Source organism: Amblyomma maculatum, chromosome 3 (genome assembly GCF_055883805.1).
Source record: "Amblyomma maculatum isolate TAMU_Amacu chromosome 3, ASM5588380v1, whole genome shotgun sequence".
Lineage (NCBI taxonomy): Eukaryota > Metazoa > Arthropoda > Arachnida > Ixodida > Ixodidae > Amblyomma > Amblyomma maculatum.
In genome coordinates this window covers 150,170,765-150,186,388 of record NC_139346.1, presented here as the reverse complement: position 1 = coordinate 150,186,388, position 15,624 = coordinate 150,170,765, and the positions used below count along the sequence as shown (strand labels likewise).

The following is a 15,624-nucleotide window of genomic DNA, read 5'->3' as shown; positions in this document are numbered from 1 at the left end:
CACCGGTGGTCGGTGGGCTGATCGGCAGGCGTCTCCGCGGGTGGATCGGTATCGGCGCTCGAACTAAACCTCCTCACCAATGAGACTTCAGCCTGACTAGATTTTCGTTGCACTCTATTGGAAATACAAATAAGCAAATCAAGACCATTTCATATGCTCGCGTTTCGACACTCAGCGGAAGACGGAAAAACAAAACAACTCAGCATTTCGGCATCTGCAATTGTTTTAGTACAAATTTCACACACAAATTTTTAGTACAATTTTCACACACGCTTAGCACAAATTTTCATGTTTCTTTAAGGGAATCATAATTTGTTGTTTTTTTTCGGTTGTCCATGCCTCGGAAAATAAAACCAGAAAAAAAAACAGCTTTTTTTCTAAAGTTTCCTGTTTTCTTCCGAGCCTTTCCATCTTTGTGAACAGCGCGTCTTGGCCACACTTCACGTACAAAAATGTTAGCGGATTCACATCAGTACACGCTCCTAGCTCGGCCACTAATCATTATAAGGGGGGGGGGGGCAAAAAAGCTCGATACGGGCAGCACTTCCGTCACTCTTCCCTTATATGAACAAAAGAGCTTCCATTGCTTCAGCGCCCAATCACTTATCGACATCGCCTTTCTGGGAAATAGCGAAGTTAAAAAATGAAACAAGTGGTTTCCCCGAATTAAACAGTGTTTGAAGCAAGACTGCCCTGCTACTTTTCAGCACGTAGCTGGAGCTGACATCGACAAAAGATGCTTAATAGGGTTTTGCGATATCAAACGCATTTTTAACACATTTTTCTCGAAAGCTTTGCATATGGTGCTTGAGCGGTTGCAAAAGAAGCTGCGATACTCTGCCTCGCTAATCTCAAGACATTAAGAAAGTCCGCTGATGCCAGTAACTCTACGTTTAAAGCATGGCCATTGTGATCAGTTTCGAACTCCAGGCTGGATCCATCCACCGAAGTAATGCTCGATCTCCCTTGACACGGCCAGGCAGAGATGGTCATTGCCCCTTTTCGCAACGACCTGAACCGCCAGAGGCAGTCCGTTCGCCGCTTTCATAACCGGACACACCGTCGCGGGCATCCTGAGAGCGCTAAACAGTGCTGTCATCGATGCCGAATCGCAGAAAAGCAAGTCTTGATTATGGTACGGAGCCGTGCTTGGTTCCGCTGGTAGAATGAGAACACCGTTGTCACCAAGCGTCTCTTCAAGGCGACCGCGTATGGCGTCGAGCGATGCGAGGAATTGTTCTGCGTCTTTGGTGCAGGAGAACCGGAATGCCGGCCTCATCTTGAAGGCAGCCAAGACGGCCAACGTGTGTCGACCGGCTCCCACGAGTATGCGAAGCAGGTCGACGAAAACGTTCACGCCGCTGGGCCCGACGACTCGAGCGAAGAGGCCGGGGTCTTTGGCGGTGGACAGTTTGAAGAACGTAAGCATGGCGTTTTGAAGTTCCGGCACGGGAAGACGGTAAATCTTCGAGCCTACAACTTCCTTGAGGCGCCGTACAACCTAAGAGAAAACAAAACGAGCAAAAGACAATGTGGCTGTAGGAGGTATATTCGCCAGGAGTTCGGCATGCGCGTGCACTACGCTAAGAATCATTAAATCACTCCAACAAATCACATATTTAAGTCATATCGTAGACTACCAATCTTATTAAACGTCCATTTTTTTTTCTCATTTATTATACGATTCATCCCGCAAGGAGAAAAGGAACACCTTTAGCGTTATACTTTCGTTTACTGCCATCAAGCAGCGCGACTGTTTGTGGTTTTGCGATATGGGAATGAGGAGAATCCCGCAACACGCAGTGCAGAGTGCGCTCTGAAGGCTCCTCACTGGAGGTCATGTCCAGTCACTGGGCGTCCCGTACTGCTCGCGTTAGCTAGTCGTGAATAACTTGAAGCTATTTTCTACTTCTTAATTTCTACTAGAATGTCGGTAACTTGAGTTATTTCTCTGACCCACTCTGCACGCTTTCTATCTCTTAATGTTACCCCTACCATTTTTCGTTCCATAGCCCTCTGGGTTGTCCTCAACTTAAGTAAAACTCTCTTGGTTAGCCTCCACGTTTCAGCTCCATAGGTGAGTACAGGCAAGATGCAACTGTTGTATACTTTCCTCTTGAGCGATACCGGTAAGCTGCTAGTCATAATCTGCGAGTGCTTGCCAAATGCGCTCCATCCCAATCTTATTCTTCTTGTTATTTCTTTTTCATGGTCCGGATCTGCGGTTACTACCTGTCCTAAGTAGACATATTCGCCTACTACTTCCAGTTTTTTGCTACTTAATGTAAACTGCTGTTCCTTCCCGAGGCTGTTGAACATTATCTTAGTCTTCTGCATATTGATTTTCAAGCCTACCTTTCTACTTTTCCTGTCTAGGACACCAATCATTATTTGCAGTTCATCGCCCGAGTTGCTTATCAAGGCAATGTCATCAGCAAATCTCAGATTACTGAGGTATTCTCCATCTACCCTTATCCCTAACTGCTCCCATTCCAAGTCTCTGAATACTTCCTCTAAACAAGCTGTGAATAGTACTGGGGAGATTGTGTCTCCTTGCCTAACACCTTTCTTTATGGGAATTTTGTTACTTTCTTTGTGCAGAACTATGGTTGCTGTGCAGCCACAATATATATCTTCCAGCACTTTCACGTACGGCTCTTCTACCCCCTGATTTCGCGATGCCTGCATCACCGCCGAGGTTTCAACTGAATCAGATGCTTTTTCGTAATCAAAGAATGCTATGTTTAAGGTCTGGTTATATTCCGAGCATTTTTCTATGACCTGATTGATGGTATGGATATGATCGATAGTAGAGTACCGTTTCCGAAACCCTGCTTGATCCTTTGCTTGATTGCAGTCTAAGGTTGTCCTGATTCTATTAGCGATTACTTTAGTAAATACCTTATACGTAAGAAATGGACATGGGCAGGACATGTAGTGCGAAGAGAGGATAACCGATGGTCGCTGAGGGTAACAAACTGGATTCCAAGGGAAGGAAAGCGTAGCAGGGGGCGGCAGAAAGTTAGGTGGCCGGATGAGATTAAGAAGTTCTCAGGGGTCAAGTGGATGCAGCTAGCACAGAACCGGGTTAAGTGGAGAATTATGGGAGAGGCCTTCGCCTTGCAGTTGGTATAATCAGGCTGATGATGATGATGATGATGATGATGTTGATGATGATGATGATTTTCTACTACCAAAGCGTCCTTCCAAAATTATTCCCTCTCATACACCAAGACAACTACGATGGTTGTAAATTTGCAAATTCAACTTTAACAGAAAAATTAGATATCCTTCACATGCCCACCGTACCCAGCTAGCAATCGACTAAGTCCAACACTTAATCAAAAATGGAAATTAATGCTGAAGCCACAGCAGTCACGGAGCGGTCTTCCGTTTTATTATTGAGTACAAGACTGCATTTTCAGGTATCGTTTTACTAGTAACTTATATGCGTTTGTCAAATGATAAGCTCCAGCCAGGTGTCGTACGTTGTCGCGTAGCGTAGCTCACTGGTATCACTGTTCACTGCCATCGCCCGCTTAGGGCACTACCTAGGATAGGCAGATTTTTCCGCTTTCAGCCATGCATGTTCTTAGCGAAAATGTTGCATATTTCTTTACCTGGACCGTAATGCAGCAGTTTCATCGCTACCATGCACACACAGAACACGTTGCGCACAGACCACATGCTCACCTTAGCTCAAAAGTCGAAACGTGAAATGGCAGACCACCTTTTATAAATCAACTCGATTTGGCATTTTTAAAAAATCCCATGTTTTAATAATCTATATTATTTATTTTTTTAATAATCATGAAATTTTCTTCTGTCCGTACGGTTATTAGCTAAGCACTGTAGAAATAACATATGACTATTTACTCGTGTCACACATGTAACGGTAAATCTGTGGCTCAGACCGAAACAAAAGGACACAATAAACATTAACCTAATTGGGACCCCTTAAGAATACTACAATACACAGCTGCAAAAACTAACTAATTCCTGAAATTCATATGCCTATAAAATAAATATGCGTTGTGATATAAGAAAAAAATTGGGCCCAATTTTCGAAAAACAAATTTAATTTCCCAGTCGCCTGTTTTAACACCATGCAGACTGTACGATGTCACGCGTATACCGTGCCTAAATCATGCGTTAGAACATAAGAATCGGCCTTTAAGACCATACCATGAACAAAAAGGAGTCATGCTGATGTCAGTACTCTTTCCTTTCCATGCGAACCCTGTTTTCGAGGTTGCCTTATACGCGGATTCTTTGAGAGAAGCCGCGGACGTTAAGAGTGCAGAAAGTTGAGTGAGGGGCTTTGTTTGCTTTGCTCGTTTGCGCTATATGAGAAATAAAATGGCAACGTAATTCTAGGTGATGCATATTACGAGTCGTGAGACAGAATTACTGAAGCGTTCATTAAAAACAAATGAACCACAAAAGAAATTTTTGAGGAAAAGGTTTCACAAATCTGCATATATTTGAAGATAGCAAAACTCAGCGTTATACTAAAATAAGGTTAAGAAGAGGTTTTTTCATTCGTTCAGTTCGCACTTCAATTTGCACTTTCAATTCGCATCACATGCTGCAGCTCCTATAAGACCATCTAAAACTCGCCGCGGTAACTCAGTGGTAAGGACACTCGACTGCTAATCTCAAGGACGCGGGTTCGACTCCGCTCACGGCCGCCGTATTTCAGTCAAGACGAAGAGCAAGTTGCTCGTTCACTGTACGATGTCAGTGCTCGTAAAAGGATGTCAGGTGGTCCAAATGTCCGGAGTAACCCATTGTGGCGTGCCTCACAACCTAAGTCCTTTTCAAACTTTAAAACGCCGTTAAAATAGCACAGAACACAGCCGACTACAGCATGTGAAGTATTGAGTCTTTTTCATCACGCAAACCGAGGAATATTAGAGCTCTCACAACTCCAAGCAAACTTCCAGATTCTCAGCCAGTAAACGTCAAGTGCAGAATGTTCGAGTTCATGAAGCGAAAAGAAAAAAAACTTCACGCGTTTCTTTTTTTGTTGATGTATCGCTATGTCCCCCTGATTGCATTCGGGGTGTTATTAACGAAGCACTTGAGGCGAACCATGGTTGTTATGTCGTAGCTGACGTAGCTACACCTAGAAAAGCTGTTTGGGGAGCTGTACTTGTTTTGTAACGATTATAACTACAACTATGAGGCTACAGCCAGACAAGAGCAGCGCAGTCCAAGAAAGGAAATATTTACAGCATATGCGAGTATGGATGCTCGAAAGATAGTCCCACAAAGAATATATATATATATATATATATATATATATATATATATATATATATATATATATATATATATATATATGTATATGTATATGGCTGGCCTTCCGATCCGGCTGTGCCCGAAGTACTGCCAGCGCTAGACGTTCTAACCAACCATTAAATCCACATTTCAATATATAGATATATATTGAAATGTGGATTTAATGGTTGGTAGGAACGTCTAGTGCTGGCAGTACTTATATATATTGAAATGTGGATTTAATGGTTGGTTAGAACGTCTAGCGCTGGCAGTACTTCGGGCACAGCAGGATCGGAATACCAGCTGCAGGGCACAGCTTCAGCGCGAGCGAGATGGGCGCCGGATACCAGCGATGTGATGGCGATGCCGCAGCGTTGTTTCTTCTTCATCTTTTTTACAATATATATATATATATATATATATATATATATATATATATATATATATATATATATATATTTACCTGAAGCAGATTCAACCTACATTCCGACCATGTCCGGCAGGTACACTCACCTTCATAACAGACTGACGAGCCTCCGGCGTGACGCGGCTGAAATAAAGGCTTCCTTCTGTCTCTGTGAAGAACACCTCCAATGCCTTCAGTTCCACCTGCACATATCACCACAAACGGTACAAAGGATGCAGCAAATTTTGATTTTCAGCTGAAATCTTTATGATGAGCCAATCTTCTTTTACTCTCCTGTATATCAGAACGACGAAGAAACGAAGAGCAGTTAAACCACTCTCATCATTCGGGACCCGGTATGCTGGTTATGTAAATTGCATCTCTTATGCCAAAGTGCCATTCTGCCCGACTCAATTATGCGCGGCCAGGAACCACGTAGCAGTGCTGAGCCGACAGGACATCCCGCGCTGTATACAAAATGGTACTTTTAAACCCACCCGTCTCACCTGCATGCTCTGTTGCGGGCCAATATCAAATCCACCGCAGTGAATGCGCGGAGCCGTAGCTACTAGTGACACCAAAGGGCGTTACAGAGGCAGGGAGCACGAAACATTTCTGCGCCAGTTCTGGAAAGCAAGCTTAAGCCACGCGGATATTAATTTCCTCGATTTTTCAGTAGCGGCCAAACGATGAAGGGTCGAAGTGCAGGTTGATCAGAGAGAGGATGAGCACACCATGTCGTTTTTGGCAGCAGGTTGAGTCATTCAAGACCTGAAAACATTAGCGGGCGCCTGCACTTAGCGGCAATAAACGACCCATTGCATCCTCGAACTGAATGAGTTTAGTAATGAGACGGCGTAATACACGTTCGCTATTAATTCATGTTGGAAGCTACAGCGTAATAAGAGGCTTAAGACGAACAAGGTCTGTCGGCAGCTCCTATTCCCAAATAGTGCCCACGCCACCTGTGAGCCGGGAAATGCTTCCATTTAAAAGGCAAATATTTAACGCATATGCACTCATGGATGCTCGCCAAATGTATTTTCTTTCCTAATAAACAATTAGTTGCGAGTCAGCGTTCATCTGTGTCGTATCCTTCCGGTTCATCTTTCCTCTCGGCGCTGTTGCTTTCAATATGAATCAATACCAACTTGCCTAACCCTCCTTCCTTCTCCTTCGCTACTGATTCTACTGCTTTGCCTATGTTGGACACAGACCTTCTTGCTCAGCCCGAGCTGATCGGCTGCATTTCCTGCAAGAACCTTGAGAACTAGAGGCAAGTCCTCTGAAAACCTGGCCATGGGACCAACGCAAGTGTGCTCTCCCATCTTCTCTCCGACGTCTGGGATCAGGCCGGCGTTTGGTACCACTCCTGCACCGATGTGAATTCGAAAAAGAAAGCCCAGGCAGAACCCGGTTATAACTTTGCGACGCTGATGAGGATAAATTTGTAGAAATACATCCCTTTAACTAATTTCACTACCATAACTAGATTAACATTGAGCTTCTGATGCAAGTGCATGCTTCTTGCTGCTGTTCCAAAGTCTGCTGGACACATTGTATTATTTGTTTTAATTTTAAGCGGGTACTATTAAATGTATGCTATAACAATGACCAGCAAATAATGGTCGCTAATGGTTCGAATGCGTACCATAATATGGTCCCCATCCGAACGGTTACGAAATATTAGGGCACACTCTAGACTTAGGCAGCTGAGCAGGTATACAAAGTACACCCTTCAGAGATGACAACCTACTTACCAGCGGTTGGATTGTGGCCGAAGACCCCGCAGTAGGCTGCCGGTATTCGCACGCTTCCGGCTAGGTCAGTGCCTAGTCCTATCAGAGAGCCAGCTGAAGCCAGTAGACTGCCTTCGCCACCTACATTGTTAGTGGCATGAGAGACACAAAGAGCTTCCTTGGCGGGTTGTTTTCCTCGTCACAATTTGGCCAAGTTTTTTGTTCTCCCATAAATCTCATTGTACTGACGCGTAAGTAGCGGTATTTACTACATGCTGATGTGATCACTTCGAGACGCTACCAGCCCTTAGCAGCATACTTTCTTTTCTCAATGGTGCTGGAATTTTATTCCTTCAAGCATGAACTTTAGAAAGCCAATCATATCCATCACCTTAAATTCTCAGTTAAGAACGGAGGCATTGCTCATTATTCACATTCCCTTTTGGCGCTATAGCTGCCATCAGTCACTACCGCACATTTTCCTATTCTCTTCGTCCCACGTAAACATTGTGACATATCTGCGAAAGAGCGAATTTCAAGTTTTGGACATGCATTCTTGTCCCCACGGATACACAAATGTAGCCATTCAAATTTACAGCTCCTGACAGTGATTCTGCTGATATTGCATAGCACCTTCTTCTGGGGGTGCAAGGCACTGTAACCCATGTTATGGCTGGAATACGTTTTTTGTGTAGAAATGTTTTGTACGAACCGCAAGAAGGCTGCGAAAGCGTACATTAGGCTAAAATCGAAGGCGCTGGTAGTATGACATCAAAAACTTGTAAATAGTCAGCACAAGAGAATTCAAGTTCTCTGTTGCCCGTTCTTTACGTGATTACATCCGTTTCGCTGCTGCAATCATCAGAACATCCCTCTAAGCTTATCGGTGGTTCAAGTAGGACCGAACGTATTTAGATGGGTCAAAGGCCCAATTTCAAAATTGACGCCTGTGAGCTGTGCGCTGTTATACTTTACGGTTACATGGCTTCTCCCACTATCTCGGCCAGTCTAGGCATTTCGTATTTCAAGACACGCAGATTCTCTGGTCGAATCACTTGTACAAATGCATTTAATTTTTTCGCTAAGCATGAATAGCGTTGGAGTTAGCGGGGATTAAAACAACCCTTGAGATTGGGCTCACATGTAAAACACTACACGCGAGGAAAAAAATAACATAAACGTCTGCAACCATTCTCTATCTATGAAAGCTTCCTTAAACAAACCCAACTGGGCTACTCACGCTCACTACTTTGTATCTCCCCTCCCCGTCTCTTACTCTGTATAGACTGTAGAGGAGATCATGGACGGGAGAGGGGCCATTGCTTTCGGGAGCCGAGCACCGTCCTTCTTCAGTACACCATCTATCTAAAACTTTGCGGTCTTGCAAAGCCACTGCAGCGTAATTCACACGGAATAGGAGCGTGAAAAGTCGGCGAAAGGCATACGATTGAGACTGTACACAGAATTACTTGTAAAATATCACCTTCTTCGCGAAGATATTTGCGCCACATGAGCGATCAAGAGATTTTACCGCGGCATATAATTACATTAAGTTCAGTTCAGTCGTTCAGTCATGTTCGACTCTTCGTGACCCTATGGACCATATCACGCCACGCTTTCCGGTCTCTCACTATCTTCCTAACATCAAATAACTTCATCTGCAGCGCCTCGAGATTGCAATCTAGCCACCGCGTTCACTGCCTACCCCCTTCTCTTTTGCCAACATCAAATCTTTCTCCAGCGACTCCTCTCTTCTCATCAGATGACCAAAGCAGCCGAGCTTTAACTTTAAAATTTGCACCTCAAATGAGCAGTCAGGGTTTATGGCCGACAATATCGACTGATTTTATCTTCTGGCAGTCAAAGGAACTCTCAAGAGTCTTCGCCAGCACCCCAATTCAAACGCGTCAATTCTTCGGCGGTCAGCCTTCTTCACAGTCCAACTCTCGCATCCATACATCACAACCGGAAAGACCATAGCACGAGTTATACGGATCTTGGTTGGCAAGTCTAATGTCTCTGCTCATTACTAGGCCGTCAAGGCTATAGCCATGTCTCTCTTTCCCTGATGCAGGCGTCTCGTAATTTCATGGCTGCAGTCTGCTTCCGGGGTAATCTTGGAGCCCAAGACGAGAAATTTGTCACAGCTTCCACTTCTTGTCTCTTGACAAGCAAACTCACCGCTACTTCCTCCAGGACTCCGGCGCGTGTCGTGCGGGTTCAGTGTGGTGCCGTACATTAGGTTGTGAGCGTCGCACCACATGCACAGCTCGGGCACGTTGGTCAACACCAGTGGAATGGCGCCGGCCGTGCGCATCTGTGCCACGGTGGGTGCGTCTTCCACGGCGCGTCGCCCACGGTACATCAACGATCCGGCGTCATGCCGCATTCCTGGAGGCAAAAGTTACACTCACCTTTCTGAGCATCATCATCATCATCATCATCATCATCATCATCATCACCAGCCTGATTATACCCACTGCAGGGCGAAGGCCTCTCCCATATTTCTCCACTTAACCCGGTTCTGTGCTAGCTGCATCCACTTGACCCCTGCGAACTTCTTAATCTCATCCGCCCACCTAACTTTCTGCCGCCCCCTGCTACGCTTTCCTTCCCTTGGAATCCATTTTGTTACCCTCAGCGACCATCGGTTATCCTCTCTTCGCACTACATGTCCTGCCCATGTCCATTTCTTTTTCTTAATTTCCACTAGAATGTCGGTAACTTGAGTTATTTCTCTGACCCACTCTGCACGCTTTCTATCTCTTAATGTCGCTTTCTGAGCATAAAGCCGAAAAACTACAAGATTATTTAATTAGAAAGTGAAGTCGGACTAGATTCAAACTTCTTTTTTTTTTTTTTTTTTTTTTTTTTACTGAGACTTTCCATCGTCTTCAGACAGAAATTTAGGATTGGAATGAGGGTGGAAAAGTTCTGGTAATATAACGAAGCCACAATCGATTACAGTGCGCCGGCGATGCCGTCAAAATTTTGTATCATATGACGACAACGGGACCGTCATCACGATGCCACGCATAAGGTTTTACGGAAAGAGGCAATAAGACAGTAAAAGATATGCTCGAATACTGGCTTTGTCTTGTTATATCTAAACAAATGCCCTTAAACAAGCTTATTTTCAAGTAAAATCATTTTCTGAGAAGTTAGTAGCACTAAAATGTGTAATAATTGATGTGGGCCTTTATGTAACAACGAAAAGTGTAAAGAGCTTATATACAATATACGTAAAGAAAATAATATTTTAGACAGACTTAGCCTCATTTACGGCCGACAACAGTGTGTTCCGGATTCCCCAGTCCGGTTTCTAGGCAAAACAACCATGTCGGTGTAAGATCAGCTGACGGCTTCAATGCTACTAATACTTACGCTCCTCTGTGGCCTTACTTGAGTGTGATTTGCGGGGTCGATGTTGTTCGACAGCTAGTTTAGAGAGTTCAACATCGCCAGATAAAGGCGTCGTGCGCAAAGCCCGGCCGACGAGAAAGATGCATGACAGAGCCGCATACCAGCGGTTAAGCATTGCCGAGAAACCGCAACCGTTAAGCAAAGACGTGCACGCGCCAAGATATGACACACAAAAATATCGTTTCAACCATTGTGCTGACGGCATGCTAACCTTTGTGACACATAATTATGCCTTCTTTGCATCCCATGATGCCAAAAATACTGTCGAGCCGGAGATAATCTTCCTTCATTGATTACACGTCCGGTAATAATTTACCGGGCGTAAGATCAGATCGGTGTATAGGATGCGAGATGAGAGAGTCGCCTGATCACAATTTCAGAATGCGCTCATTCTCACGGGAAAGCGTATAACATAGATAATAAACCTCACGGACCTACTCTCATTCTCCCGGGAGAGGATGCAATATAGATAATAAGGAAACCTCAGGGACCCGACAGCGAAGCCCGGGTCCTGAGCTCCAGCTCTTTCTCGTCCGATTGGCCGAAGATGCCATCAGGACAAAAAAGACCTCCTGGCCTGCACCTGGGCAGTGCCTCGCTCACTGGGGTTTAGAGACGGGAGGAGGAGCCCCTTCTATTGGACAATAAAAGTTTATTTATACTAATTCACTTTTTTTATATATCTTTCTTTTTCCTCTGGCGTCCTTCGGAAGCGGATGCACTTCTGCACACAAACACGGACGGCTGCTTACTCGACGCGCCGGAAGGAGGCACTCTCGGAAGGTTAGTCAGCTGAGCCCTCGATGCAAAACGATAAGCTTCCACGCGAAAAAAGAAAACGCGCACCCCTACCGCTCCACCGACGAGCGGTTTCATGAACGCCATTGAGTCGATCAGCTAGTCCGCCACAAAGTCTCTGCACTGTTCCATTCCTCAGTAAAAGCGGCCTCTGAACTATTCGTCGATGGCGTCTCGGTAGCTCCCTTGGAAACTCGAAGCCAACGTATGCCGAGGCGCGCAATCTCTGCTTTGGTTATGCGGCGTACGCAACCTTCGCCGGCGATCATTGGAGGTCGCAGCTGTAGACAGAAGTGACGATAAAAAGGGAAGCAATTTCATCTGTGTGGCGACGCATGCTCAGATAGATGTTATATGTCGACCCAGACGTTATCTGTAGGCGTCGCCCGTACAGTCCAATGCACGTATTTTGAGCATTCTATACCGCCGTGCTAGACACTGTACTGATCATTGCATAGTGTTTCTACCTCCTAATGTCGCATTTCATAAGGAGTTACATATAATGACTGTTATTATCTGATTCTGGTACACTCAGGTGACAGACAATGTCCATGCAATGTTAGAAGCTGTTGTTTGTTTTGTGGGGTTTAACGTCCCAAAGCGACTCAGGCTATGCAGAAGCGTAAGCAAGCATGGTCTCAAACCTTTAATATGCAAGGCCCCTTTGCAGCTTTTTCCTCCAGAGTTGTTTAAAGTCATTAATTTTTTCTCAAGCATATCATATCCAATCAACTTCACAAAACATTAAAACCTTAACAAATGATTTTAGTATGGTTACGATGAAGGATATAAGAGGGGACACCTGATTAGACACTTCTCAGAACCGAATTCCCGCACCTTTAACGGCGATGGAATCCTTCACACTGAATGGTACCCCCAGCAGCGGTTTCTCCCGGCTGAGCTCCAGCGCACTCGTCGTTCCAGAAGCGACCAGCTGATCGACCGCTTCAGCATCCCGGAGGGCCTCCTCGAAACGCTCGTCGACGACAGCGTTTATGATGGGCTGCACCTCGTGGATCCGTTTGATGTAAGCCGAGACCACATCGACGCTTTTTACCTGCGAAAGAGTAGACGCCGAGCATCGTTTGGCTACGTGTAGCGAATGGGACGACTAAAGCACGTGGAAGTAAAAAAACATCGCTGACGGAAAGAACGCCTTCGTAACTAAGCTTTCTAATACGGGTGGCTTATGTATTGAACGTGCATTGTTCTCAACACGGTGGGGCCTCCCTCTGCTCAGAAGCGCATACATCTCAAACACTAGTTCATAGCGCTTGATACATAATCCGACGCCATCTATCGCGCTGTGTACGGAGCCATGTTTTTTTCTTCCCCTAATTTTTGAGCGTTAGGCCAAAGACGTCATGAAACGGGAAGCGTGCCCTTAAATCTGTACTGGAGACGAATAGAAATGGGCATGCATCGATACACTACGGAATTATACCGATAAAGAAGCCGCTTCCGCTAAACACGGCGCTTTCTTAAGCTATGTAAGGCGAAAGAACAAAACTCTGGTGTCACCGGAAGTCTGCCGATTTCATAAGTAAACTGTGCGTGTCGACGCCTAATCTTGTGTGCATATATTAAAGCTTAAGCTGCACTGGCGTTCTTAACAGCGGCTACTGGAACTAGGTGGGGACGTCATGACACTCACGAGTTGTAAATTAGGGGCGGAACGAGTTTTAAATTTGAATTTCTCAACTTACAAACATGAATGCCATTCTGAAACATTGATGAACACTCTACCACGACTGGCGTGGGGGTGAAAAGAACCACATGGAACCATTAGCAGCAAAGACCTATGCGAAAAGCAGTGGGATACCCAGCTGTGGAGCTCTAGCTTGGATGACTAGCGCAATCTATTCAACTCGACTAGGACAAGAGCTTGGGTCCCCGGCTCTCTGGGCTGAGAAAGCTGCCGGCCCAGCATGAAGACTTCTCCCTTACTTTGATTAAGTGGTTACCTCTATCTTGCAGCCATAATTGACTTTTTTTTTCTGCTTCAGGCTAAATATTAAACACACCCAAAAGGAGCCAAAAATTATTACTATAGTGAATAATAACTAGATATAGTTGTCGTCAGTTTTAATTGAAGGGGAGTCAGTTTAAAGAAAGGAACAGGGCTTCTAGCAATCCTCTGACACGAAGAAATGATGCCGCCTGATGCGAGCAACACGATCATTAAATTCAATGTAGAAACGAAACCTAGGTGACCAAGAAACAAATTTTTATTTAGGATCTCAGCTCGCACGGTGCTCTATTTCCGTACAAACATCCTGCATTCTAATCGCCTTGAAAAGGAGCCACATCCCAGTCATTTGTATTTCGAATTGGCGTTGTAGAGGCATCCTCTAAAAGGGACTTTCTGTTGAGATATTGGATACCGGGATGTTCAGATACAAGCTTCTGAAAGGATATTGGTGGCCTCAGATGACGCTTTTATGATGATAACGGAAAGAGAGTCTAAAACAAATAACTCATCTGCCCAACGTTATCCTTTGCTGGATTCACAGATTACTTCGGTTGGTGCGTTCACATTTCCATGTCGCAGGGTTTTTGCTCTTCGGTGTCCTGGTATTAAGCACTATGTATGGGTTTTAGATTCGAATATTTGGCTCAGTATTCCTCAAAGTATTGCTTGAATGCCTACGAAGAGGAGGCGGCGTCGTAATATGCTGCAAATAAAAGGCAACTGATAATGATCTCAACGCATGCAAGTAAATGCCCTTAAAGACGTGCTGCCACGGGTGGGTTTAAGAAGTGCCAACTGTGTGCGCACTCAGATAGCGCGCTTATCGGCCAGTACAGGAATGAATATTCTTTTAAATAATGTCTTCCAAACGTGGCAAAGACGCTATCCATAAAAAGAGTGTGATTCAGGTAGAAATCAGAATAAAAAGTGAACGTATACGTTTAAGCTGTGTTGTTAACGCAATGGGGCACGCCATATTAACCCAGTCATACAAATACAATACGTCATCTAAATGCAGTTATACATATTTAACTAATTTCTATATGCTGTATTTATAATTATCCACGTACGCATCAGTATATGGTATTAAGACACCTCACTAATTCAGCAACAAACATACACTAAGTCCGCATCTATCCACTTTGAACCAACAAGTCTGCAAGGCCTCTGGAACGTGTGCCCGCATCGTAATCAAGACCTTTCGTTCAAATTCCACCTCATACACCGAAATTAACTTCTCAGCGTAATTAATTTGAACATATAAAAGTCTGATCCTGTTCGTGACCCATCTTGCAATTATAGTTCTAATATATAGGCCCCTTTTAATCAGTTTTACTTCCTTTGTCTTTTCTCGACACAACGGCAATAACTCCCTCATCAAGTTTTCTGAAACACGGGAGATTTGTGTCATCGCAACAGATAATAAAAGCAAGCAACGCCTCACCTCGCCATGTCGGATTGCAGCAGCGAGCGATGTTGCCGACCGCAGCAGAATGTCATCTTTTGCCGGCGGTAGCGGTTGAGGCCTTCGCCAGAAAAACCAGAGGTGGAACAATAACCTGGCAACATTGCACCACAAGTAAACGATGAGTTCCGCGAGCACAACCTTGCATGTTTTCAACACGGAAATCATGGTCCAGAACACCAGAGAAACAACTTAAGTTTGCATAAAAGCGTTTAGTTCGTAGGCTGCTGCAGGAGTGAACGGTGTGCCCCAAAGCAGAAATAACGGCTGTAATCGCTGCCCCTAGACGTCGCGTGCGGCTACTATCTCCCTATCGCGATGTTGTGGGTGCATCAAGGTTTCCACTTTCGGGCCGTCGCTGGGAGTGATAACTCGAGCATCAAGGATGCCCTGCAAAAACATGCCCTCCATGTCTAAAGGCGTTCTGATTAAGCAGAGACTGGAGAGGCAGAGAGCTAAATTTATCGCAACCGAAGCACTCAGCGCTTCGTTAAAAACGCTATCAGGCGGTGATTTTCTTTGTAATCCATAACCTTTC

General features: G+C 44.9%; 1 protein-coding gene across 1 annotated transcript; it reads right to left on the bottom strand.

The window, feature by feature from the left end:
• Window positions 1–205: 205 nt before the first annotated feature.
• Window positions 206–15,357, bottom strand: LOC146196435 (fatty-acid amide hydrolase 2-A-like). Its single transcript, XM_084598193.1, has 7 exons — window positions 15,066–15,357; window positions 12,487–12,706; window positions 9,610–9,819; window positions 7,450–7,569; window positions 6,907–7,061; window positions 5,797–5,892; window positions 206–1,501 (listed from the first exon to the last, which is right to left on the bottom strand). Exons 1-7 carry the CDS (start codon window positions 15,252–15,254, stop codon window positions 914–916), a joined length of 1,578 nt encoding a protein of 525 aa, XP_084454319.1. The 5' UTR covers window positions 15,255–15,357; the 3' UTR covers window positions 206–913.
• Window positions 15,358–15,624: the final 267 nt, after the last annotated feature.